This window comes from Salmo salar, unplaced genomic scaffold, assembly GCF_965601325.2.
Source record: "Salmo salar unplaced genomic scaffold, fSalSal1 ptg000691l, whole genome shotgun sequence".
In the NCBI taxonomy this organism is placed as follows: domain Eukaryota; kingdom Metazoa; phylum Chordata; class Actinopteri; order Salmoniformes; family Salmonidae; genus Salmo; species Salmo salar.
The window spans coordinates 344,852-372,334 of NW_027675466.1; the positions used below are offsets into that span (position 1 = coordinate 344,852).

A 27,483-nucleotide genomic window follows, 5' to 3' on the forward strand; every position below is an offset into this window, starting at 1 on the left:
GACACACGGCTATTCGGAGCGCTGAGTTTCCTTTAATTTACTCCTCCCGTGTATGATAGTTTTTGCCTGCCTCCCTAACGACGCCTTTTGCCTATTCCCTGCCTGTACCTTAGCCCATTGGATTTCCTGTTATCAACCTATTCCCTGCCTGTACCTTAGCCTATTGGATTTCCTGTTATCAACCTATTCCCTGCCTGTACCTTAGCCTATTGGATTTCCTGTTATCAACCTATTGCCTGATCTCCCGGACCACGGCCTTTTCCCTGCCTGTTGCATTTTTGGACCCTTTTTGATCTTCTGCCTGCCCCTGGACCTGTGGTCCTTTACAATAAACACCTGCTGAGCCCTGCACTTGAAACCAGCTCTCTGTCTCCCATCGTGTTCATTACAGATGGTGACTGGAGTCATTTTATTTATAAGTGAGTAGATAACATGTTTCTAAACACTACTAAAAGCATCCTGATGATGCCATGATTAAGAAAAATCATGAATGAATCATGAATAATAGTGAGAAAGTTACAGAAGCTACAATAAAACATGCTAACCTCTCACCATTACCAATAACAGAGACTACAACAAAACATGCTAACCTCTCACCATTACCAATAACAGAGGCTACAACAAAACATGCTAACCTCTCACCATTACCAATAACAGAGGATACAACAAAACACGCTAACCTCTCACCTTTACCAATAACAGAGGCTACAACAAAACATGCTAACCTCTCACCATTACCAATAACAGAGGCTACAACAAAACATGCTAACCTCTCACCATTACCAATAACAGAGGCTACAACAAAACATGCTAACCTCTCACCATTACCAATAACAGAGGCTACAACAAAACATGCCAACCTCTCACCATTACCAATAACAGAGGCTACAACAAAACATGCTAACCTCTCACCATTACCAATAACAGAGGCTACAACAAAACATGCTAACCTCTCACCATTACCAATAACAGAGGCTCATTCCTAATTATTCACGATTCATTAATGATTATTCATAATCATGGTAGCATCCACATGAATGTAGAAGTGTTCAGAAACATCTTCTATTCTTACTGACAATACAAGTGAAGTGACTCCAAAATGACAGGACATTATTCACCATTAAGTTTCTATTTGGAAAAATTTACTCTAAAACACAACCCAATTTAACCTGTTATGGCTACGGGGCAGTATTTTCACGGCTGGATAAAAAACGTACCCGATTTAATCTGGTTACTACTCCTGCCCAGTAACTAGAATATGCATATAATTATTGGCTTTGGATAGAAAACACTCCAAAGTTTCTAAAACTGTTTGAATGGTGTCTGTGAGTATAACAGAACTCAAATGGCAGGTCAAAACCTGAGAGATTCCTTTACAGGAAGTGGCCTGTCTGACCATTTCTTGAACTTCTTTGCCATCTCTATCTTTTACAAAGGATCTCTGCTCTAACGTGACACTTCCTACGTCTTCCATGGGCGCTCAGAGCCCGGGAAAAACCTGAATGTCGTCATCCCAGCCCCAGGCTGAAACACATTATCGCCTTTCTCAAGTGGCCGATCAAGGGACTGTGGGCTTAGGCGCGTGCCCTGGCCGCCCCCGTCTTTGTGATTTTTCCTCTGTTTGCCGAAAAGGTGATTCCCGGTCGGAATATTATCGCTTTTTTACGAGATAAATTGCATAAACATTTATTTTAAACAGCGGTTGACATGCTTCGAAGTACGGTAATGGAATATTTAGAATTTTTTTGTCACGAATTGCGCCATGTGCGCGACCCTGATTTACCATTTCGGATAGTGTCTGGGACGCACGAACAAAACGCCGCTATTCGGATATAACGATGGATTATTTTGGACCAAACCAACATTTGTTATTGAAGTAGCAATCCTGGGAGTGCATTCTGACGAAGACAACAAAAGGTAATCAAACTTTTATAATAGTAAATCTGATTTTGGTGAAGGCTAAACTTGCCGGGTGTCTAAATAGCTAGCCCGTGATGGCTGGGCTATGTACTTAGAATATTGCAAAATGTGCTTTCACCAAAAAGCTATTTTAAAATCGGACATATCGAGTGCATAGAGGAGTTCTGTATCTATAATTCTTAAAATAATTGTTATGCTTTTTGTGAACGTTTATCGTGGGTAATTTAACGTCACATGCTAATGTAAAAAGCTGGTTTTTGATATAAATATGAACTTGATTGAACAAAACATGCATGTATTGTATAACATAATGTCCTAGGTGTGTCATCTGATGAAGATCATCAAAGGTTAGTGCTGCATTTAGCTGTCTTCTGGGTTTTTGTGACATTATATGCTAGTTTAAAAAATGGGTGTCTGATTATTTCTGGCTTGGTACTCTGCTGACATAATCTAATGTTTTGCTTTCGCTGTAAAGCCTTTTTGAAATCGGACAGTGTGGTTAGATAAAGGAGAGTCTTGTCTTTAAAATGCTGTGAAATAGTCATATGTTTGAAAAATTGAAGTTTTTGTATTTTTGAGGAATTTGTAATTCACGCCACGCCTATCATTGGATATTGGAGCAGGTGTTCCGCTAGCGGAACGTCTAGATGTAAGAGGTTAAAACTGTAGGCTTCACTGTCCAAACACAGGACTATGTGTGTCACGACTCCCGCCGAAGCCCCTCTCCTTGTTCGGGCGGCGTTCGGTGGTCGACGTCACCGGCTTACTAGTTGCCACCGATCGATGTTTCACTGTTCGTTTGGTTTTGTCTTTATTGTGTACACCTGTTTTGATTTTCCCTAATTATGTTCATTATTTAAACCTCTGCATTTCCTGTTTGTCTGTTTTATGTAGTTGGAGGTGTTTCTCCAAACTATGTATTTTTCGATGAGAAGCTTTATTGATAATTTTAGTAAACACGTTTGTTTACCTTTATCCCTGTGTCCTGCGCCTGACTCCTCCGCTTCTCTAAGAAATCCATTACAGAATCACCGACCACGCAATGGAATCAGCAGGAGAAGCCAGTTCTCCTATTCATATGGAGGAGCGCGATCAGCAGCAGGCGAATATGATCCAGAACGTTATGACTGCCATGGATTGCGTGCTGCTGACCATGGAGAGAGTGGAGAGGAAAGGATGTCCAGTCGACCCAGCCACACCACCGCCCGGCACACCTCTGGATCATATCCAACCGCCGTCTAGATCCAGTGGGATTCGGCTCTCGCTCCCGGGAGTGTATGACGGAGCAGCTGCCGGGTGTCAGGGGTTCCTACTCCAGCTGGAGCTCTACCTGGCGGCTGTCCAGCCACCGCCCTCGGGACGCGAGAGAGTGAGCGCCCTCATCTCCTGTTTGACTGGTAAAGCCCTAGAGTGGGCCAACGCCATCTGGGAGGTGGAAGATCCGACTCAGGATAACTACGAGGACTTCTCCTGCCGCTTTCAGGCAGTATTTGATCATCCACCAGAGGAAAAGCGGCGGGGGAGCGCTTGTTCCATTTAAGACAGGAGATCGGGAGCGCTCGGGAGTTTGCACTGGATTTTAGAACTCTGGCGGCTGGTGCAGGATGGAATGAGCGGGCCCTGATCGATCACTACAGGTGTGGTTTGCGAGAGGACGTTCGTAGGGAGCTAGCCTGCAGGGACACCACCCTCCACCTGAACCAGCTGGTGGACTTATCTATCCAGCTGGATAACGTGCTGGCCTCCCGCGGACGTCCGGATCGGGGTCCATTGGTTCCATCCTCCAGTCCCTTAGACCCAACACCGATGGAGTTGGGCGGGGCTGGTACTAGGGAGACCGGAGGGGAAACCGTTCCATGCACCAGAGGTGACCGCAGAGGACACACTGCTGGTTGGTGCTGGGGAGGTTTTCCAGGTAGTCGAGGTGGTAGGCGGAACACTGGTGGTTCATCTCAGGTGACGACTCACCCAGACCCCCCTGTTGCTCACATGTGGTTGTCTATAAGATTTCCGGGGTTTTCCCTGCATTCCCAGCATAAGGCGCTAGTAGATTCAGGCGCAGCTGGGAACTTTATTGATCGGTCTTTGGCCAATAGATTAGGGATTCCTATTGTTCCCGTTGATGTTCCCTTCCCTATACATGCCCTAGATAGTCGTCCTTTGGGGTCTGGGCTGATTAGGGAGGTCACAGTTCCCATTACTATGGTGACGCAGGAGAGTCATGAAGAGAGTATTAGTCTCTTTCTGATTGACGCTGCTGCGTTTCCCGTTGTGTTGGGGCTTCCCTGGTTGGCTTCTCATGATCCTATTATTTCCTGGCAACAGAGGGTTCTCAAGGGATGGTCCTGTCAGTGTTCAAGGAGGTGTTTAGGTGTTTCCTTAGGTGCCACTACGGTGGAAAGTCCAAACCAGGTTTCCACCATGCACATTCCTCCTGAATATGCCGATTTGGCAATCGCCTTCTGTAAAGGAAGGCGACTCAATTACCACCCCATCGACCGGGGGATTGTGCGATAAATCTCCTGGAGGGTGCTGCACTTCCCAGGAGTCACGTGTGTCCTCTGTCACAGAAGGAGACGGCGGCTATGGAAACATATGTCGCTGAATCTCTGGGACAGGGATACATTCGACCCTCCATTTCACCTGTCTCCTCGAGCTTCTTTTTTGTGGAGAAGAAGGATGGAGGTTTACGCCCGTGCATTGACTATCGAGGTTTGAACCAGATTACTGTGAAATACAGTTACCCGCTACCTCTGATCGCCAGTATGACAGAGTCATTGCTCAGGGCGCGCTTCTTCACAAAATTGGACCTCAGGAGCGCGTACAACCTGGTGCGTATCAGGGGAGGGGATGAGTGGAAGACGGCATTTAGCACTACTTCTGGGCACTATGAGTACCTCATCATGCCGTATGGGTTAATGAATGCTCCATCCGTCTTCCAATCATTTGTGGATGAGATCTTCAGGGACCTGCACGGGCGGGGTGTAGTGGTGTGTATATAGATGATATTCTCATATACTCCACCACCCGCGCTGAGCATGTGTCCCTTGTGCGTACGGTGCTTGGTCGACTGTTGGAGCATGACCTTTACGTCAAGGCAGAGAAATGTCTGTTCTTTCAACAGTCCGTCTCCTTCCTTGCGTACCGTTTGTCCGCGTCAGGGGTGGAGATGGAGACTGACCGCATTTCAGCCGTGCGTAATTGGCCGACTCCAACCACGGTAAAGGAGGTGCAGCGGTTTTTAGGGTTTGCCAACTACTACCGGAGGTTTATCCGGGGCTTTGGCCAGGTGGCGGCTCCCATTACCTACTTACTGAAGGGGGGACCGGTGCGGTTGCGGTGGTCGGCTGAGGCGGACAGAGCTTTTGGTAACCTGAAGGCTCTGTTTACCACGGCTCCCGTGCTGGCGCATCCTGATCCCTCCTTAGCGTTCATAGTTGAGGTGGATGCATCCGAGGCTGGAATAGGGGCTTGCTATCTCAGCGCTCGGGTAACCCACCAAAACTCCGCCCCTGTGCTTTCTTTTCGAAGAAGCTCAGCCCGGCGGAGCGAAACTATGACGTGGGGGATAGGGAGTTGTTAGCTGTTGTCGGGGCTCTGAAAGCGTGGAGACATTGGCTTGAGGGGGCTAGACACCCTTTCCTCATTTGGACTGACCACCGAAATCTGGAGTATATTCGGGCAGCGATTCTTTCACTCTTTCCTATAAACCAGGTTCCCAGAACGTCAAGGCAGACGCACTGTCCCGGCTGTATGATACAGAGGAGCGGTCCACAGAGCCCACTCCCATAATTCCAGCCTCATGCCTGGTGGCACCGGTGGTATGGGAGGTGGACGCGGACATCGAACGGGCGTCACGTGCAGAACCCACTCCCTCCCAGTGTCCCGTTGGGCGCGTGTACGTGCCGTTTGATGTTCGCGATCGTTTGATCTGTTGGGCCCACACATCACCCTCCTCTGGTCATCCTGGTATAGGTCGGACGGTGCGCTGCCTTACAGGGAAGTACTGGTGGCCCACGTTAGCCAAGGACGTGAGGGTTTATGTCTCCTCCTGTTCGGTATGCGCACAGTGCAAGGCACCTAGACATCTGCCCAGAGGGAAATTACAACCCCTTCCCGTTCCGCAACGACCGTGGTCACACCTATCGGTGGATTTCGTGACGGATCTTCCCCCGTCACGGGGTAATACCACGATCCTGGTCGTTGTGGATCGGTTTTCTAAGTCCTGCCGTCTCCTTCCTTTGCCCGGTCTCCCTACGGCCCTACAGACTGCGGAGGCCCTATTCACCCATGTATTCCGGCACTACGGGGTGCCTGAAGATATAGTCTCTGATCGGGGTCCCCAATTTACGTCTAGATTCTGGAGGGCGTTTATGGAACGCCTGGGGGTCTCGGTCAGTCTTACCTCAGGGTTCCACCCCGAGAGTAACGGGCAGGTGGAAAGAGTCAACCAAGAAGTGGGTAGGTTTCTGCGGTCCTATTGCCAGGACCGGCCGGGAGAGTGGGCATCATTTATCCCTTGGGCGGAGATGGCCCAAAATTCCCTACGCCACTCTTCCACTAACCTTACCCCTTTTCAGTGTGTGCTAGGGTATCAGCCGGTCCTGGCAACATGGCATCAGAGCCAGATCGAGGCTCCTGCGGTGGATGAATGGTGTCGGCACTCGGAGGAGACATGGAACGCTGCCCATGTACGTCTTCAACGAGCCATCAGGCGGCAAAAGGCGAGTGCCGACAGCCACCGCAGTGAGGCCCCGGTTTATGCACCGGGGGATCGGGTCTGGCTCTCGACCCGAAACCTGCCCCTTCACCTGCCCTGCCGGAAGCTGGGTCCGCGGTTTGTGGGGCAATTTAAAGTCCTGAGGAGATTGAACGAGGTTTGTTATAGGTTACAACTTCCCCCTGATTATCATATTAACCCCTCGTTCCATGTGTCTCTCCTCAGGCCGGTGGTGACTGGTCCGCTCCAGCAGTCGGAGATACGGGAGGTTCCTCCGCCCCCTCTGGACATCGAGGGGGCCCTGGCATATACCGCACGAGCCATTATGGACTCCAGACGTCGGGCGAGGGGCCTTCAGTACCTCGTGGAGTGGGAGGGGTATGGCCCGGAGGAGCGAAGCTGGGTACCGGTGGAAAACATCCTGGATCCGTTGTTAATCCAGGATTTTCACCGCTTCCGTCCGGATCGCCCTGCTCCCCGTCCTCCGGGTCATCCCCGAGGCCGGTGTCGGCACGCTGCTGGAGCCGCGCGTCGGGGGGGGGGGGGTACTGTCACGACTCCCGCCGAAGTCGGCCCCTCTCCTTGTTCGGGCGGCGTTCGGCGGTCGACGTCACCGGCTTACTAGTTGCCACCAATCGATGTTTCACTGTTCGTTCGGTGTTGTCTTTATTGTGTACACCTGTTTTGATTTTCCCTAATTATGTTCATTATTTAAACCTCTGCATTTCCTGTTTGTCTGGTCGGTGATTGTCTGTTTTGTGTAGTTGGAGGTGTTTCTCCAAACTATGTATTTTTCAATGAGAAGATTTATTGATAATTTTAGTAAACACGTTTGTTTACCTTTATCCCTGTGTCCTGCGCCTGACTCCTCCACTTCTCTAAGAAATCCATTACAATGTGTGTCTGGTAAACACATGTGGATCTGGTGAACAGTTATCACTTGTTGACCAACTACAGGAATACTGACCTCAGAGTCTCCAGTCTGCAGTGGGGATCCCCCAGTCCAGCAGAGAGCAGCTTTACTCCTGAATCCTTCAGGTCATTGTTACTCAGGTCCAGCTCTCTCAGGTGTGAGGGATTTGAACTGAGAACTGAGGCCAACACTTTACAGGATGTGTCTGTGAGTTTACAGCCAGTGAGTCTGCCAACACAGAAGAAATACAATGACAGACAGGTTGTATTAAAATGATACGCTTAGCTTTCTGTTTACGCTGTTACCCTGCACAAATAATGTGTTGGGTTTGACCACCGAGCTGAGACCAGAGAAGCACAGCCTTCCTCTGTGACTAGACAGCCTGACAGCCTGCAAAGAGTTAAATCATCTTGTAGAGAGAAAAATGTATAATACAAATATTTTAGTAGACTGACCAGACCAGTTTTAAAGCAGAATCAGTCAAAAGACAGACAGTGAGGTATCAGATTTAGATTGTATTGAGTATACAGTCCACACCATATCTATTTTGACAGTGAAGATAACATTTTAAATGTGGCTCTAAACTCCAACATTTTGGATTTCAGATCAAATGTTTCATATGAGGTGACAGTATATAATGTCACCTTTTATTTGAGGATATTTTAATACATATCTGTTTCACCATTTAGAGATATAAAAGCACTTCATGTATCTAGTCCCCCTATTTAAAGAAGTCATAAGTATTCTGACCAATTCATTTATAGTGTATTAAAGTAGTCAATAGATTAGTGTTTGGTTGTAAACTAGTTGGTTGCATTTGCAGTTTGTTTTGGTTGTCTTTTGACCAATAAAAAAATGGTGGATGATGACTGGATTAATCTTCTGTCTAAGTGAGTAGATAACATGTTTCTAAACACTAAATGAATCCTGATGATGCCATGATTACTACAAATCATGAATGAATCATGAATAATAATCAGAGAGAAAGTTAGAGACTACACAAAACATGCTAACCTCTCACCATTACCAATAACAGAGGCTACAACAAAACATGCTAACCTCTCACCATTACCAATAACAGAGGCTACAACAAAACATGCTAACCTCTCACCATTACCAATAACAGAAGCTACAACAAAACATGCTAAGCTCTCACCATTACCAATAACAGAGGCTACAACAAAACATGCTAACCTCTCACCATTACCAATAACAGAGGATACAACAAAACATACTAACCTCTCACAATTACCAATAACAGAGGCTACAAAAAAACACGCTAACCTCTCACCATTACCAATAACAGAGGATACAACAAAACACTTGTTGACCAACTACAGGAATACTGACCTCAGAGTCTCCAGTCTGCAGTGTGGATCCTCCAGTCCAGCAGAGAGCATCTTTACTCCTGAATCCTTCAGGTCATTGTTACTCAGGTCCAGCTCTCTCAGGTGTGAGGGGTTTGAACTGAGAACTGAGGCCAACACTTTACAGGATGTGTCTGTGAGTTTACAGCTAGTGAGTCTGCCAACACAGAAGAAATACCATGACAGACAGGTTGTATTAAAATGATACGCTTAGCTTTCTCTGTTTACGCTGTTACCCGTTTACAAATAATGTGTTGGGTTTGACCACAGAGCTGAGACCAGAGAAGCACAGCCTTCCTCTGTAACTTGTCGTGGACGAATCAGAATTAGTTGGGTAACATAGATAATTAAGATGTTTTATTAGTATAATATGCTTATTTGAGGTACTTGTCATTAGAAAGTGTCCATTGGACTCTGGTGTCTTTTCAGTTGCACGTCTACCTTAGCTGGGGCTCAGACACTTGGGGCCCAGAGAGGGGAGAGGTCAGACTTGTCGTCATGGGAATGTGTCTTTACCTATTTCTTAAACCATGTGAAGTGATGGCGTGATTACTGCGGAACCAATGACTTGTCTCCACAATGTCTGTGAGCAGGTCACACCCTCCTTTTCCTTATTGTGTTGAGGTTTATGGCAGTGTCTGGGACCATGGTCTCTTAGATCTCACACTTATCCTGTGATAATATATGGCCTAGAGGCTCACTCCCTCCAGTGAGCCTGTCCAGGAGTGGGGTCAAGAGGGGGTTTGCTTGAGATGGGAGTATCTAGAGTTGACAATTGATATATGCCATTGGATGAAATAGTTATGTTCAATACCGTACCAGGGAGGGACGGTTCTAAGGAGACCAGATACTGGGCTATACCATTAATCCTGTTGACATAGCAGTTACTGTCTGATGTGTTTTATGGATATCTGTCATACAAAACGTAACCTTTGTGAACTGTTACTAAGTATCTGTGGTTTGTCAATGTACATTGAAGGGGCTGTATAGTTGCTATAAAAGATTCCTGTAGCCATTCTGCAATCACCTCATTAAATGATTCATTCGAGAGAATGCATTATTGGGGGTCAAGAACTTTTGCAAAAGTATCTTAATTAAGTATTAAAGATGTATTTTAACTCGGACTGGTGTGTATGTAACTCCTCATTTGGTAATGCGGAAATTAGCCACCACATCTGGCGACGAGGATGGGATGTGAATCTTCACTTGGTGATCGCTCCTGACGACCTGGGTAAATGGTGCACCAGGATCGCTCAAACTTGGGATCTCAGGGAAACCACACTTCGGGAACGAAGCAGATGGACCCACCTTTGATCTGAGAGGCAGCGAGCCGAGTGGATACCACATTTCGAACTTAGTTTTTTTTAAAGAAAGAGGTGAGCAAAACACACTTGAAGTCGAGTTTTTAGAAAAGCCTCTGTTACGTGAGCTCTGAGTGTGTATTCCTTTGTGAGGGGGGCACCTTGGAGGCCTAAACAGGGCCGAGTCAGAGGAGAGAAATCTGAGAGTTTGCGGACTAAAAGATACTCTGCCACTGGTCGGTTGCGGGCGACCTAGAGCCGTCCCGACACTGAATTGATCACAGTGGGGATTGGTGCGGTCTGTGGGGGTGAGGGGCCAGGGTTACTGTGTGTTCTGTGTGAAACATGGTACTTGGTGAAGCCCTATTGGAATAAGGACCTAGTTCTGAGAATGTCTGTGTGACTGTCTAAGTGACCCTCAGAGGTGGTGAATTCCAATTATTTTAAATGTGCTAGCCAGGTATGCCCTGGGTTAATCTGTGTGAGTATTTTGTTAAAGTTACCACTAGGTAATCTTTGTAGGAGCGTTCTGTGTGAGCGTGAGTAGGTTTACTCTGTGTGAGTAACCTTTCAATTATGTTCTGATGTTCTGTGTGAACATCGGACCAGTTCTGTGTGAGTATCGGGCCAATCCTGTGTGGGTGATCCTTAAAGTTCTGTGTGAGTACCTAAAAGTTTCTAACGTTTTATATGGATTCTGTGAAGATATGATAAATTGTATGTGTGTGTATAATCGATTACTAGAGATTTGATAAAGAAAGTAATGCTGAGAATATAATTAGATACAATTTAAACCACCCATTCGTAGACGTACGTGGGTTTTGAGTTGGTATCTTTAATGGATAATTTGATAAAGATGAGGTTTTAAGCGTTATTAAACTGTCTATAATGTTTGGGAAATTGTGCTCTAGAAACTGATTGGCGTGTGTCCACTTTTGGTTATCTTACCTAACGATGTAACTATAAATGCTTATTGTATTATCCCCGTCTGGGTACAACAGTTGAAATAAAACTGCCCTTAAGGTCTGAAACTGTTTTATTTTTTCCTCCCAGTATGAGAGGTGTTGCTGGATTTATTGAATACACCGTTTTCCATAAAGTTGGAGCGAATTAAGATGGAATCTCGACATAGTTGATAAAGTCGGACAAAGCCTAGGGTATCCATCAAACTAATTATCATTGGCTGATTTTAATATGATGAAGTAAAGTAATTGAAATACGTTGAGAAAACATAATCTACTTTTATTAAATGACAATATAATATTTTACCAATGTTTTCTAATTTAAATTATTTAATTTGTGACGCTGACTTGACTGCCGGTTATTGGAGGGAAACGATTTCCTCAACATCAATGCCATAGTAAAACGCTGTTTTTGGATATAAATATGAACTTGATAGAACTAAAAATGCATGCATTGTCTAACATAATGTCCTAGGAGTGTCATCTGATGGAGATTGTAAAAGGTTAGTGCATCATTTTAGCTGGTTTTATGGTTTTGGTGACCCTGTCTTTGAATTGACAAAACATTACACACAACTCTTGTAAATGTACTGTCCTAACATACTCTAAATTTATGCTTTCGCCGTAAAACCTTTTTGAAATCGTAAAACGTGGTTAGATTAAGGAGATGTTTATCTTTCAAAGGGTGTAAAATAGTTGTATGTTTGAAAAATTTGAATTTTGACATTTATTTGGATTCAAATTTGCCGCTCTTGAAATGCACCTGCTGTTGATGGAGTGCACCACGGGTGGCACGCTAGCGTCCCACCTAGCCCATAGAGGTTAAAAGGCGCAAGATCTGTTTCCTAGTCTATGAATGTTGATTTTACTCTTTGACTGCTAATCTATTCATTTGGCATGATAGAATCATCGCTGGTGTAAATCTTGGATTTTTTTAAGAGGGCTATTTTCTGGGAATTGTCTCGGTAATACGTGCCTGATTTTACGACTACAGACAATTGTAAATGGGTTTATTTGCTGGGAGTCTTGTTCAATTAAATAGCATTGGTGGTACAGGGGTAGAATTGTCGCCTGCCACGCAGGAGGCCAGGGTTATCCTAGCCCATGCACCAGGGGACTGATTATAATTCTACTATTGAAATGTTTTGCCTGGAGAGATACGGTTGCTAGCGTTTGTTTAAGATATAATTGTAACGTTTTGATAGCTTGATTAGTTTAAATTGAAAGGCTAACTAATTAGAAAATAATAGCGAGGGAATTTTGATATAATACGTTGTCTGTTGCTGGAACTGACATACAGAGAAAGAGTTGAATGAAGTATTTTATAAGTATGGCGATTTACATGTTACTTTTAAAGTCTTGGATATTTCATAAGTGTGAAGCTGAAAGAGAAGAGGAAGTTGTAAAGTTTGGGTTTTAATCTTACGACAAACTAGACAGCCTGACTGCCTGCAAAGAGTTAACCTGTTAGCACTAGGGGGCAGTATTGACACGGCTGGATAAAAAACGTACCCGATTTAATCTGGTTACTACTCCTGCCCAGTAACTAGAATATGCATATACTTATTGGCTTTGGATAGAAAACACTCCAAAGTTTCTAAAACTGTTTGAATGGTGTCTGTGAGTATAACAGAACTCAAATGGCAGGTCAAAACCTGAGAAGATTCTGTACAGGAAGTACCCTGTCTGACCATTTCTTGGCCTTCTTTGCCATCTCTATCCATTACAAAGGATCTCTGCTGTTACGTGACACTTCCTACGGCTCACATGGGCTCTCAGAAGGCGACAAAAAGCTGAATCGTGGCTTTGCAGGCTCTGGCTGAAACAAAGTAGCGCGTTTGGGTAGTGGCTGGTTACAGTACTGTGAGACTCAGGCGCGTGCCCGCGTCGACCGAATGCTTTGTTTTCTTTCCTCTGTTTACCTAAACGGAGATTCCCGGTCGGAATATTATCGCTTTTTTACGAGACAAATGGCATAAAAATGGATTTTAAACAGCGGTTGACATGCTTCGAAGTACGGTAATGGAATATTTAGAATTTTTTTGTCACGAATTGCGCCATGCTCGTAACCCTGATTTACCATTTCGGATAGTGTCTGGAACGCACGAACAAAACGCCGCTATTTGGATATAACGATGGATTATTTTGGACCAAACCAATATTTGTTATTGAAGTAGCAGTCCTGGGAGTGCATTCTGACGAAGACAACAAAGGTAATCAAACTTTTGTAATAGTAAATCTGACTTTGGTCAGGGCTAAATTTGGTCGGTGTCTAAATGGCTAGCCGTGATGGCTGGGCTATCTACTGAGAATATTGCAAAATGTGCTTTCACCGAAAAGCTATTTTAAAATCGGACACCTCGATTGCACAAAGGAGTTCTGTATCTATAATTCTTAAAATAATTGTTATGTTTTTTGTGAACGTTTATCGTGAGTAATTTAGTAAATTGTTAGTAAATTCCCCGGAAGTTTGCGGGGGGTATGCTAGTTCTGAACGTCACATGCTAATGTAAAAAGCTGGTTTTTGATATAAATATGAACTTTATTGAACAAAACATGCATGTATTGTATAACATAATGTCCTAGGTGTGTCATCTGATGAAGATCATCAAAGGTTAGTGCTGCATTTAGCTGTCTTCTGGGTTTTTGTGACATTATATGCTAGCTTGAAAAATGGGTGTCTGATTATTTCTGGCTGGGTACTCTGCTGACATAATCTAATGTTTTGCTTTCGTTGTAAAGCCTTTTTGAAATCGGACAGTGTGGTTAGATTAACGAGAGTCTTGTCTTTAAAATGCTGTAAAATAGTCATATGTTTGAGAAATTGAAGTAATAGCATTTCTAAGGTATTTGAAAATCGTGCCACGGGATTCAACTGGCTGTTGCGTAGGTGGGACGAATTCGTCCCGCCTAGCCCAGAGAGGTTAAATCATCTTGTAGAGAGAAAAATGTATAATACAAATATTTGAGTAGACTGACCAGACCAGTTTAAAAAGCAGTATCAGTCAAAAGACAAACAGTGAGGTATCAGATTTAGATTGTATTGAGTATACAGTCCACACCATATCTATTTTGACAGTGAAGATAACATTTTAAATGTGGCTCTAAACTCCAACATTTTGGATTTCAGATCAAATGTTTCATATGAGGTGACAGTATATAATGTCACCTTTTATTTGAGGATATTTTCATACATATCTGTTTCCCCGTTTAGAAATGAAAGCACTTCATGTATCTAGTCCCCCTATTTGAAGAAGTCATAAGTATTCTGACCAATTCATTTATAGTCTATTAAAGTAGTGAATAGATTAGTGTTTGGTTGTAAACTAGTTGGTTGCATTTGCAGTTTGTTTTGGTTGTGTTTTGACCAATAAAAAAATGGTGGATGATGACTGGATAATTTTCTGTCTAAGTGAGTAGATAACATGTTTCTAAACACTACTAAATGAATCCTGATGATAAAATGATTAATACAAATCATGAATGAGTCATGAATAATAATGAGTGAGAAAGTTACAGAGGCTACAACAAAACATGCAAACCTCTCACCATTACCAACAACAGAGGCTACAACAAAACATGCTAACCTCTCACCATTACCAATAACAGAGGCTACAACAAAACATGCTAACCTCTCACCATTACCAATAACAGAGACTACAACAAAACATGCTAACCTCTCACCATTACCAATAACAGAGGCTACAACAAAACATGCTAACCTCTCACCATTACCAATAACAGAGGCTACAACAAAACATGCTAACCTCTCACCATTACCAATAACAGAGGCTACAACAAAACATGCTAACCTCTCACCATTACCAATAACAGAGGCTACAACAAAACATGCTAACCTCTCACCATTACCAATAACAGAGACTACAACAAAACATGCTAACCTCTCACCATTACAATAACAGAGGCTACACAAACATGCTAACCTCTCACCATTACCAATAACAGATGCTACAATAAAACATGCTAACCTCTCACCATTACCAATAACAGAGGCTACAACAAAACATGCTAACCTCTCACCATTACCAATAACAGAGGCTACAACAAAACACGCTAACCTCTCACCATTACCAATAACAGAGGCTACAACAAAACATGCTAACCTCTCACCATTACCAATAACAGAGGCTACAACAAAACATGCTAACCTCTCACCATTACCAATAACAGAGGCTACAACAAAACATGCTAACCTCTCACCATTACCAATAACAGAGACTACAACAAAACATGCTAACCTCTCACCATTACCAATACCAGAGGATACAACAAAACATGCTAACCTCTCACCATTACCAATAACAGAGACTACAACAAAACACTTGTTGACCAACTACAGGAATACTGACCTCAGAGTCTCCAGTTTACAGTGGGGATTCCCTAGTCCTGCAGAGAGCAGCTCCACTCCTGAATCCTTCAGGTCATTGTTACTCAGGTCCAGCTCTCTCAGGTGTGAGGGGTTTGAACTGAGAACTGAGGCCAACACTTTACAGGATGCGTCTGTGAGTTTACAGCCAGTGAGTCTGCCAACACAGAAGAAATACAATGACAGACAGGTTGTATTAAAATGATACGCTTAGCTTTCTCTGTTTACGCTGTTACCCGTTTACAAATAATGTGTTGGGTTTGACCACAGAGCTGAGACCAGAGAAGCACAGCCTTCCTCTGTGACTAGACAGCCTGACAGCCTGCAAAGAGTCAAATCATATTAAAATCACACTGCTATTCTTTGGTGGTGAAAATAGTGGCAGTATATTTCTTCAACATATTCAGATATATCAGTCATGAAACCTGCGATATCTATTCAGAAATTAATGTATCATATTATAAATTACAAATGATCAACGTTTTGCCTGCAGATAGAAACATTTATAGTACAAATATTTGAGTAGACTGACCAGACCAGTTTAAAAGCAGTATCAGTCAAAAGACAGACAGTGAGGTATCAGATTTAGATTGTATTGAGTATACAGTCCACACCATATCTATTTTGACAGTGAAGATAACATTTTAAATGTGGCAATAAACGCCAACATTTTGGATTTCAGATCAAATGTTTCATATGAGGTGACAGTATATAATGTCACCTTTTATTTGAGGATATTTTCATACATATCTGTTTCACCATTTAGAAAAATGAAAGCACTTTATGTATCTAGTCCACCTATTTAAAGAAGTCATATATTCTCTGACCAATTCACTCATAGTTGCTTAAAGTAGTCACAAGTTGAGTATTTGATCCGATATTCCTTGAACGCAGCGACTACATCAAGCTTGTGACTCAACCTCGTTGATTGATTTTGCAGTTTGTTTTGGTTGTGTTTTGGGTTGTGTTTTGCCCAATATTAAAATGGTGGATGGTGTAACGTCTGCTTCCAGCTCACACTCTCATACACATAGATCCCCCTGAACGCAGCTCACTCTCCAGATCCCAGTCACCTGAATTCTGATCACTTGTTCATACACCTGTATGTCATTATCAAACTCTATTTAGTTCAGTTCTTTGCACCCCCATCATTGTGAAGTGTTGTTTGTTTTGTGACACAAGGCTATACGGAGGGCTGCATTTCCCGTGATTTACTCCTCCCGTGAAAGATAGTTTTTGCCTGCCTCACTAATGATGTCTTTTGCCGTTTCCCTGCCTGTACTGTTGCCTTTTTGGAACCCCTGTGTATGACCTTCTGCCTGCCCCTGGACCCAGCTACCTGCCTCCTCCTGTGGTCCTTTACAATAAACACCTGGTGAGCCCTGAGCTTGAAACCAGCTCTCTGTCTCCCATCGTGTTCATTACAGATGGTGACTGGAGTAATTTTATTTACAAGTGAGTAGATAACATGTTTCTAAACACTACTAAAAGCATCCTGATGATGCCATGATTAAGAAAAATCATGAATGAATCATGAATAATAATGAGTGAGAAAGTTACAGAAGCTACAACAAAACATGCTAACCTCTCACCATTACCAATAACAGAAGCTACAACAAAACATGCTAACCTCTCACCATTACCAATAACAGAGGCAACAACAAAACATGCTAACCTCTCACCATTACCAATAACAGAGGATACAACAAAACATGCTAACCTCTTACCATTACCAATTTATTTATTTATTTCACCTTTATTTAACCAGGTAGGCAAGTTGAGAACAAGTTCTCATTTACAATTGCGACCTGGCCAAGATAAAGCAAAGCAGTTCGACACATATAACAACACAGAGTAACACATGGAGTTAAACAAATGTAACCCTCTCACCAGGCTTGAATATGACTCTCACAATATTAACATATGTAGAGTATATCAACAGCATGGGATGTTAGGTGAGAAGGACATCTCCAATAAGAATTCCTATTGTAAACTATCTAGGGTTATGACAATAGGGTATTAACTTCAGATGAAATGATTATAGGTTTCTGTTATTGAATCAGGATAAACCATCCCATGCATTAAATTGAAACAATTAATGACTCCACCAAGGCAACATACATAACTTTCCATGTGTATTAAAACATTTTCAAACACAAATACATGTTCAGACACAACATCAAAAGAAATAAAAAAATAATAAACCCCAATGAGTCGTGCACAACCCGTGTCCAAATTAAGCCCCTCACATTGTGGTTACTCACGACTTGGTAGATATTCCCTCAGCGAAGTATGGCAGTTCCATGCAGGTTTCCTCACCAAGTCCAAGGCAGCACAGCTACCCATGCAGACAGTACTCCTTAGTAACCGATATCCCCATGGCAACACGAACTCGTTAAGCTTCCCAAGCAATTATCTCCCGGTGTCACACGATGCTAGGCTAACCTCTAGGCTGGCTAATACCTCCACGATGAGACGGTAGCTTCAGTCTTTACTAAGTTTTAACAAAATTATAACAACTCTTTTATTAAATAAAACATGTATTTCCCTTCATGTCTTAGTAGCTATGGGTTTTGTTGTAGTTCTGTCGTCTTCTTTTATAATTTTTCTTCACCAACCGTCCTGAGGTAAAACGTCCATCCTTTCATCAACGTCTTTTTCCCTCCCGTTAACCAGGTCAACTCCCATTGGCCACAACTTAACAAGCGACCTTATTGGTCAAAACGTAAACTTCAAAGTAAAACAAACTATTCACTTATACATTAAATAAATATTTCTTCAAAAAGCATAATGCATTAACAACATTACAGTTTAGGAGCAATTCAATCATCTTTTAAATATAATACCAATTAATTATAACAAATAAACTCAATACTTGTTTCAAACAAGGGTATTACACAAACATACAGTCAATAATACAGTAGAAAAATAAGTCTATATACAATGTGAGCAAATGAAGTGAAATAAGGGAGGTAAAGGCAAAAAAAAGGCCATGGTGGCAAAAAAAATAAAATAGAGCATGAAAAACACTGGAATGGTAGATATGCAGTGGAAGAAAGTGCAAAGTAGAAATAGAAATAATGGGATGCAAAGGAGCTAAATAAATAAATACAGTAGGGGAAGAGGTAGTTGGGCTAAATTATAGATGGGCTATGTACAGGTGCAGTAATCTGTGAGCTGCTCTGACAGCTGGTGCTTAAAGCTAGTGAGGGAGATAAGTGTTTCCAGTTTTAGAGATTTTTGTAGTTCGTTCCAGTCATTGGCAGCAGAGAACTGGAAGAAGAGGCGGCCGAAGGAGGAATTGGCTTTGGGGGTGACCAGGGAGATATACCTGCTGGAGCGCGTGCTACAGGTGGGTGCTGCTATGATGACCAGTGAGCGGAGATAAGGGGGGACTTTACCTAGCAGGGTCTTGTAGATGACCTGGAGCCAGTGGGTTTGGCGACGAGTATGAAGCGAGGGCCAGACAACGAGAGCGTACAGGTCGCAGTGGTGGGTAGTACTGTATATGGGGATTTGGTGACAAAACGGATGGCACTGTGATAGACTGCATCCAATTTATTGAGTAGGGTATTGGAGGCTATTTTGTAAATGACATCGCCGAAGTCGAGGATCGGTAGGATGGTCAGTTTTATAAGGGTATGTTTGGCAGCATGAGTGAAGGATGCTATGTTGCGAAATAGGAAGCCAATTCTAGATTTAACTTTGGATTGGAGATGCTTAAAGTGAGTCTGGAAGGAGAGTTTACAGTCTAACCAGACACCTAGGTATTTGTAGGTGTCCACATATTCTAAGTCAGAAGCATCCAGAGTAGTGATGCTGGACGGGCGGGCAGGTGCAGGCAGCGATCGGTTGAAGAGCATGCATTTAGTTTTACTTGTATTTAAGAGCAGTTGGAGGCCACGGAAGGAGAGTTGTATGGCATTGAAGCTCGTCTGGAGGTTAGTTAACACAGTGTCCAAAGAAGGGCCAGAAGTATACAGAATAACACCAATAACAGAGGGGGTCTGATCTTTGTGCCTCTGTAACTTTCTCATTCATCATCATTAACGATTCATTCATGATTATTCATAATCATGGTAGCATCCACATGAACGTAGAAGTGTTCAGAAACATCTTCTATTCTTACTGACAATACAAGTGAAGTGACTCCAAAATGACAGGACATTATTCACCATTCAGTTTCTATTAGGAAAAACATCATCCAAAACACAACCAAGACAAACTGCAAATGAATTCAACAAGTTTGTAGAATCACAAGCTTAATGTAATCACTGCAGGCATGGAATATGGTACAACTACTAAACTTATGACTACTTTAATACAATATAAGTGAATTTGTCCAAATAATTAAGACTTATTCAAATGGGAGAACTACGTACAGAAAGTGCTTTAATTTCTAAACGGTAAAACAGATATGCATGAAAATACCCTCAAATAAAAGGTGACATTATGTAAGGTCACCTAATATGAAACATCTCAAATCCAAAATGCTGGAGCATAGCACCACATTTAAAACTGTAAGCTTCACTGTCCAAACACATATGGTGTGGACTATGTGTGTCTGGTAAACACATGTGGATCTGGTGAACAGTTATCACTTGTTGACCAACTACAGGAATACTGACCTCAGAGTCTTCAGTCTGCAGTGTTGATCCTCCAGTCCAGCAGAGAGCAGCTCCACTCCTGAATCCTTCAGGTCATTGTTACTCAGGTCCAGCTCTCTCAGGTGTGAGGGGTTTGACTCCAGAGCTGAGACCAGAGAAGCACAGCCTTCCTCTGTGACTCCACAGCCTGACAGCCTGCAAAGAGTCAAATCAAATTAAAATCACACTGCTATGCTTTGGTGGTGAAAATAGTGGCAGTATAATTTTTCAACATTTTTCAGATATCAGTGTCCTGAAACCTTACATATCTATTCGTAAATTAATGTATCATCATTAAAAATGACAAATGATCAAAGTATTGCCTGCAGATAGAAACATATATAGTACAAATATTTGAGTAGACTGACCAGACCAGTTTAAAAAGCAGTATCAGTCAGAAGACAGACAGTGAAGTATCAGATTTAGATTGTATTGAGTATACAGTCCACACCATAGCTATTTTGACAGTGAAGCAAACATTTTAAATGTGGCTCTGTACTCCAACATTTTGGATTTCAGATCAAATGTTTCATATGAGGTGACAGTATATAATGTCACCTTTTATTTGAGGATATTTTCATACATATCTGTTTCACCATTTAGAAAAATGAAAGCACTTCATGTATCTAGTCCCACTATTTAAAGAAGTCATGTGTTTTCTGACCAATTCACTCATAGTGGCTTAAAGTAGTCACAAGTTGAGTATTTGATCCGATATTCCTTGAACGCAGCGACTACATCAAGCTTGTGACTCAAACTCGTTGATTGATTTTTCAGTTTGTTTTGGTTGTGTTTTGGGTTGTGTTTTGCCCAATATTAAAATGGTGGATGGTGTAACGTCTGCTTCCAGCTCACACTCTCAAACACATAGATCCCCCTGAACGCAGCTCACTCTCCAGATCCCAGTCACCTGAATTCTGATCACCTGTTCACACACCTGTATGTCATTATCAAACTCTATTTAGTTCAGTTCTTTGCACCCATCATTGTGAAGTGTTGTTTGTTTTGTGACACAAGGCTATTCGGAGTGCTGCATTTCCCGTAATTTACTCCTCCCATGAATGATAGTTTTTGCCTGCCTCACTAATGATGCCTTTTGCCGTTTCCCTGCCTGTACTGTTGCCTTTTTGGACACCCTGTGTATGACCTTCTGCCTGCCCCTGGACCCAGCTACCTGCCTCCTCCTGTGGTCCTTTACAATAAACACCTGCTGAGCCCTGCGCTTGAAACCAGCTCTCTGTCTCCCATCGTGTTCATTACAGATGGTGACTGGAGTAATTTTATTTACAAGTGAGTAGATAACATGTTTCTAAACACTACTAAAAGCATCCTGATGATGCCATGATTAAGAAAAATCATAAATGAATCATGAATAATAATGAGTGAGAAAGTTACAGAAGCTACAAAAAAACATGCTAACCTCTCACCATTACCAATAACAGAGGCTACAACAAAACATGCTAACCTCTCACCATTACCAATGTATTTATTTATAAGCACCTCACATTGTGCTTACTCACTACTTGGTAGATATTCCCTCAGCGAAGTATGGCAGTTCCATGCAGGTTTCCTCACCAAGTCCAAGGCAGCACAGCTACCCATGCAGACAGTACTCCTTAGTAACCGATATCCCCATGGCAACACGAACTCGTTAAGCTTCCCAAGCAATTATCTCCCGGTGTCACACGATGCTAGGCTAACCTCTAGCTGGCTAATACCTCCACAACGAGACGGTAGCTTCAGTCTTTACTAAGTTTTAGCTAAATTATAACAACTCTTTTATTAAATAAAACATGTATTTCCCTTCATGTCTTAGTAGCTATGGGTTTTGTTGTAGTTCTGTCGTCTTCTTTTATAATTTTTCTTCACCAACCGTCCTGAGGTAAAACGTCCATCCTTTCATCAACGTCTTTTTCCCTCCCGTTAACCAGGTCAACTCCCATTGGCCACAACTTAACAAGCGACCTTATTGGTCAAAACGTAAACTTCAAAGTAAAACAAACTATTCACTTATACATTAAATAAATATTTCTTCAAAAAGCATAATGCATTAACAACATTACAGTTTAGGAGCAATTCAATCATCTTTTAAATATAATACCAATTAATTATAACAAATAAACTCAATACTTGGTTCAAACAAGGGTATTACACAAACATACAGTCAATAATACAGTAGAAAAATAAGTCTATATACAATGTGAGCAAATGAAGTGACATAAGGGAGGTAAAGGCAAAAAAAGGCCATGGTGGCAAAGTAAATACAATATAGCAAGTAAAACACTGGAATGGTAGATATGCAGTGGAAGAAAGTGCAAAGTAGAAATAATGGGGTGCAAAGGAGCTTAATAAATAAATACAGTAGGGCAAGAGGTAGTTGGGCTAAATTATAGATGGGCTATGTACAGGTGCAGTAATCTGTGAGCTGCTCTGACAGCTGGTGCTTAAAGCTAGTGAGGGAGATAAGTGTTTCCAGTTTTAGAGATTTTTGTAGTTCGTTCCAGTCATTGGCAGCAGAGAACTGGAAGGAGAGGCGGCCGAAGGAGGAATTGTCTTTGGGGGTGACCAGAGAGATATACCTGCTGGAGCGCGTGCTACAGGTGGGTGCTGCTATGGTGACCAGTGAGCGGAGATAAGGGGGGACTTTACCTAGCAGGGTCTTGTAGATGACCTGGAGCCAGTGGGTTTGGCGACGAGTATGAAGCGAGGGCCAGACAATGAGAGCGTACAGGTCGCAGTGGTGGGTAATACAGTGGGGAAAATTTTTATTTTATTTTTTTATTTCCCTCATTAAAATGCAAATCAATTTATAACATTTCTGACATGAGTTTTTCTGGATGTTTTTGTTGTTATTCTGTCTCTCACAGTTCAAATAAACCATTAAAATTATAGACTGATCCTTTCTTTGTCAGTGGACAAACATACAAAATCAGCAGGGGATCAAATACTTTTTTCCCCCACTGTATATGGGGCTTTGGTGACAAAACGGATGGCACTGTGATAGACTGCATCCAATTTATTGAGTAGGGTATTGGAGGCTATTTTGTAAATGACATCGCCGAAGTCGAGGATCGGTAGGATGGTCAGTTTTATAAGGGTATGTTTGGCAGCATGAGTGAAGGATGCTATGTTGCGAAATAGGAAGCCAATTCTAGATTTAACTTTGGATTGGATATGCTTATAGTGAGTCTGGAAGGAGAGTTTACAGTCTAACCAGATACCTAGGTATTTGTAGTTGTCCACATATTCTAAGTCAGAACCGTCCAGAGTAGTGATGCTGGACGGGCGGGCAGGTGCAGGCAGCGATCGGTTGAAGAGCATGCATTTAGTTTTACTTGTATTTAAGAGCAGTTGGAGGCCACGGAAGGAGAGTTGTATGGCATTGAAGCTCGTCTGGTTAGTTAGTTAACACAGTGTCCAAAGAAGGGCCAGAAGTATACAGAATAACACCAATAACAGAGGGGGTCTGATCTTTGTGCCTCTGTAAATTTCTCATTTATCATTATTCACGAATCATTCATGATTATTCATAATCATGGTAGCATCCACATGAATGTAGAAGTGTTCAGAAACATATTCTATTCTTACTGACAATACAAGTGAAATGACTCCAAAATGACAGGACATTATTCACCAATCAGTTTCTATTTGGAAAAACATCATCCAAAACACAACCAAGACAAACTGCAAATGAATTCAACAAGTTTGTAGAATCACAAGCTTGATGTAATCACTGCAGGCATGGAACATGGGACTAAATACTAAACTTATGACTACTTTAATACAATATAAGTGAATTTGTCCAAATAATTAAGACTTCTTCAAATGGGAGAACTACGTACAGAAAGTGCTTTAATTTCTAATTGGTAAAACAGATATGTATGAAAATACCCTCAAATAAAAGGTGACATTCTGTAAGGTCACCTAATATGAAACATCTCAAATCCAAAATGCTGGAGCATAGCACCAAATGTAAAACTGTAAGCTTCACTGTCCAAACACATATGGTGTGGACTATGTGTGCCTGGTAAACACATGCGGATCTGGTGAACAGTTATCACTTGTTGACCAACTACAGGAATACTGACCTCAGAATCTCCAGTTTACAGTGGTGATTCCTCAGTCCAGCAGAGAGCAGCTTCACTCCTGAATCCTTCAGGTCATTGTTACTCAGGTCCAGCTCTCTCAGGTGTGAGTGGTTTGACTCCAGAGCTGAGACCAGAGAAGCACAGCCTTCCTCTGTGACTCCACAGCCTGACAGCCTGCAAAGAGATCATCATGACTTCACAAACACACTGTTAATTTAACACCAGTAGTGTAGAAGGACAACGGTAGATGCATTAGGTTTATTCTCTCAAACAACATATAGATTCATCTTCCGTCTCCTAGAATTGTATGGTCATATTGTTATACTAGATTGAATATCTGATTCAATATGTTATTCAATATAATATTATATACATATTATAATACATATTTTTCTCTAAACTGAATATTTCCTCCAGATGATTCTTCCAGATGATGTCATTTTATTTACTCACAGAGCAGCTCTGGAGGCTTTGACCACTGGCAGCAGCCTCAGAAGACCTTCCTCTGATCTGGAGTATTTCTTCAGGTCAAACACATCCAGCTCCTTTTCTGAAGTCAGCAACACAAAGACCAGAGCTGACGACTGTGCAGGTGACAGGTTGGGTTCTGAGAGACTTCCTGATCTCAGGTAGCTTTGGATCTCCTCCACTAGAGAATGGTCATTCAGTTCATTCAGACAGTGGAACAGATTGATGCTCCTCTCTGGAGAAGGATTCTCCCTGATCTTCTCCTTGATGTAGTTCACTGTGTCTTCATGGCTCTGTGAGCTGCTTCTTGTCTTTGTCAGTAGACCTCGTAAGTGCTTCTGATTGGACTCCAGTGAGAGGCCCAGAAGGAAGCGGAGGAAAAGGTCCAGGTTTCCTGTCTCACTTTGTAAGGCTTTATCCACAGCACTCTTGTAGACAGTAACTTCAGACTTGTCTCTGTACAGCAGAGAAAAGATGCTGGACTTTGTTTGCTGTTTGTCCATGAGATTCTCATTTTTGTTGATGAATGAGAGGAACACATACACAGCAGCCAGAAACTCCTGAATGCTCAGATGAACGAAGCAGTACACCTTGTCTTGGTACAGAACACATTCCTCTTTAAAGATCTGTGTGCACAATCCTGAGTACACAGAGGCTTCATTGACATCAATGCCAGCCTCTTTCAGGTCTTTTTCATAGAAAATCAGATTGCCCTTCACTAGCTGTTGAAAAGCCAGTTTTCCCAGTGACAGAATGCTCTCTTTATTCCAGTGTGGACCTGTCTCTTCTTTCCCAAGATACTTTTCATTCTTCTGTTTGGTATGAAACACCACAAGGTGTGTGTACATCTCAGTCAGAGTCTTGGGCATCTCTTCTCTCTTATGTTTCAGCATGTGTTCGAGGACTGTTGCAGAAATCCAACAGAAGACTGGAATGTGGCACATGATGTGGAGGCTCCTTGATGTCTTTATGTGTGAGATGATTCTGCTGGCCAGCTCCTCATCACTGAATCTCTTTCTGAAGTACTCCTCCTTCTGTGGGTCATTGAACCCTCGTACCTCTGTCACCTGGTCAACACACCCTGAAGGGATCTTATTGGCTGCTGCAGGTCGGGTAGTTATCCAGATGAGAGCAGAGGGAAGCAGATTTCCCTTGATGAGATTTGTCAGCAGAACATCCACTGAGGTTGACTCTGTGACGTCACAACAGATCTTGTTCTTCTGGAAGTCTAGGGGCAGTCGGCACTCATCCAGACCATCAAAGATGAACACAACTTTGTACTTGTCGTAGTTGGAGATTCTTGATTGTTTGGTTTCCATTGAGAAGTGATTGACAAGTTCAATCAAAGTGTGTTTGTCCCCTTTCATCAAATTCAGCTCCCGAAAAGGGAATGAAAACACAAATTGAACATCCTGATTGGCTTTTCCTTCAGCCCAGTCCAGAATGAACTTCTGCACAGAGACTGTTTTTCCAATGCCAGCGACTCCCTTTGTCAGCACAGTTCTGATAAGTTTGTCTTGTCCAGTTAAGGGTTTGAAGATGTCGTTACATTTGACTGCAGTCTCTGGTCTTGCTTGTTTCCTGGTTGTTGTCTCAATCTGTCTCAGCTCATGTTCATTATTGACCTCTCCTGTTCCACCCTCTGTGATGTAGAGCTCTGTGTAGATCTTATTGAGAAGTGTTGGGTTTCCTTGTTTAGCGATCCCCTCAAATACACATTGAAACTTCTTCTTTAGATTAGATTTGAGTTCACGTTGGCAAATCACAGCAAGCTCATCTGAATGAAGAAATAGCACAGAGGATATTAATATTACGTCTGTTTTAATGCCTACAGTATTGTAGGACTGTTATAACATTTTAAATTATAATCATTTATTCTCTTAACTGACTGTTTAAATGTTTTCATAATGCATTACAGACTGGTGTGACTGATAATGTAATTATTGGTGTTATTGATGGTATTATTAATGTTGTCTCTCTGTCTCTGTCTCTCTCTCTAAATTAATCAACACAACACATCCCTTCTGCTACTTGATGAGGTGTTGTGTTAAGGCTGCTACAATATCATTGAGTTACTCAGCTACTTTAGCTGTACTTTAGCTACAGCTTTTAAATGTTATAAAACAGCATTCAACATGAGGCAGACAGATCTTACATTTCTCCAGTGTGTCAGCAAGCTCCTTCTGGTTCATTTTCCTCAGGACGTGCAGTGTGATCTTCAGAGCCCCCTCTCTGGCACTGCTCTCCTGCTTCTCATCTTCAGCATCCACCACTTCCTCATCCTGCTTCTGACTCTCAAAGCCTTCTGGGAGTTCTGGACTAAGAATCCTCTTGAACATCTTCAGCTCGTTCTTCACAAATGTCATCATTTTCTCTTCAAGCAACTAAAATAAATCAAGTAAATAAGTTAAGCAAGAGAAGAAATGCTTTCTCATTAACACAATAATGAATAATTGACAGATCAACTTTACTTGAGGAAAACAAAAACAAATGTTCATAACAGGACCACATACACTGAATATAGAGTCCAGGTCTGTTTGATGACTCTGGGAAGACTGACCACTGAGAATCTCTGACTCTGATCTCTCCTGTTGGTTTCTGTGGACAAAACATGAGATTACATCTCCTCATCCAGGGAGTACACACACACACACACACACACACACACACACACACACACACACACACACAGGGAGGGAATATTGTGTTTG

At 42.4% G+C, this 27,483-nt stretch overlaps 1 protein-coding gene across 1 annotated transcript in view; it reads right to left on the reverse strand.

Moving 5' to 3' along the window:
* Positions 1–26,678, reverse strand: part of LOC145877137 (NLR family CARD domain-containing protein 3-like) — a 33,476-nt gene extending 6,798 nt beyond the window's left edge. Inside the window, exon 1 of the mRNA XM_082972429.1 lies at positions 24,763–26,678. Within this exon, the coding sequence (XP_082828555.1) occupies positions 24,763–26,139 (1,377 nt within the window). The 5' untranslated portion in view covers positions 26,140–26,678. The remainder of the gene's footprint in view (positions 1–24,762) is intronic.
* Between the last annotated feature and the right edge of the window lie 805 nt (positions 26,679–27,483).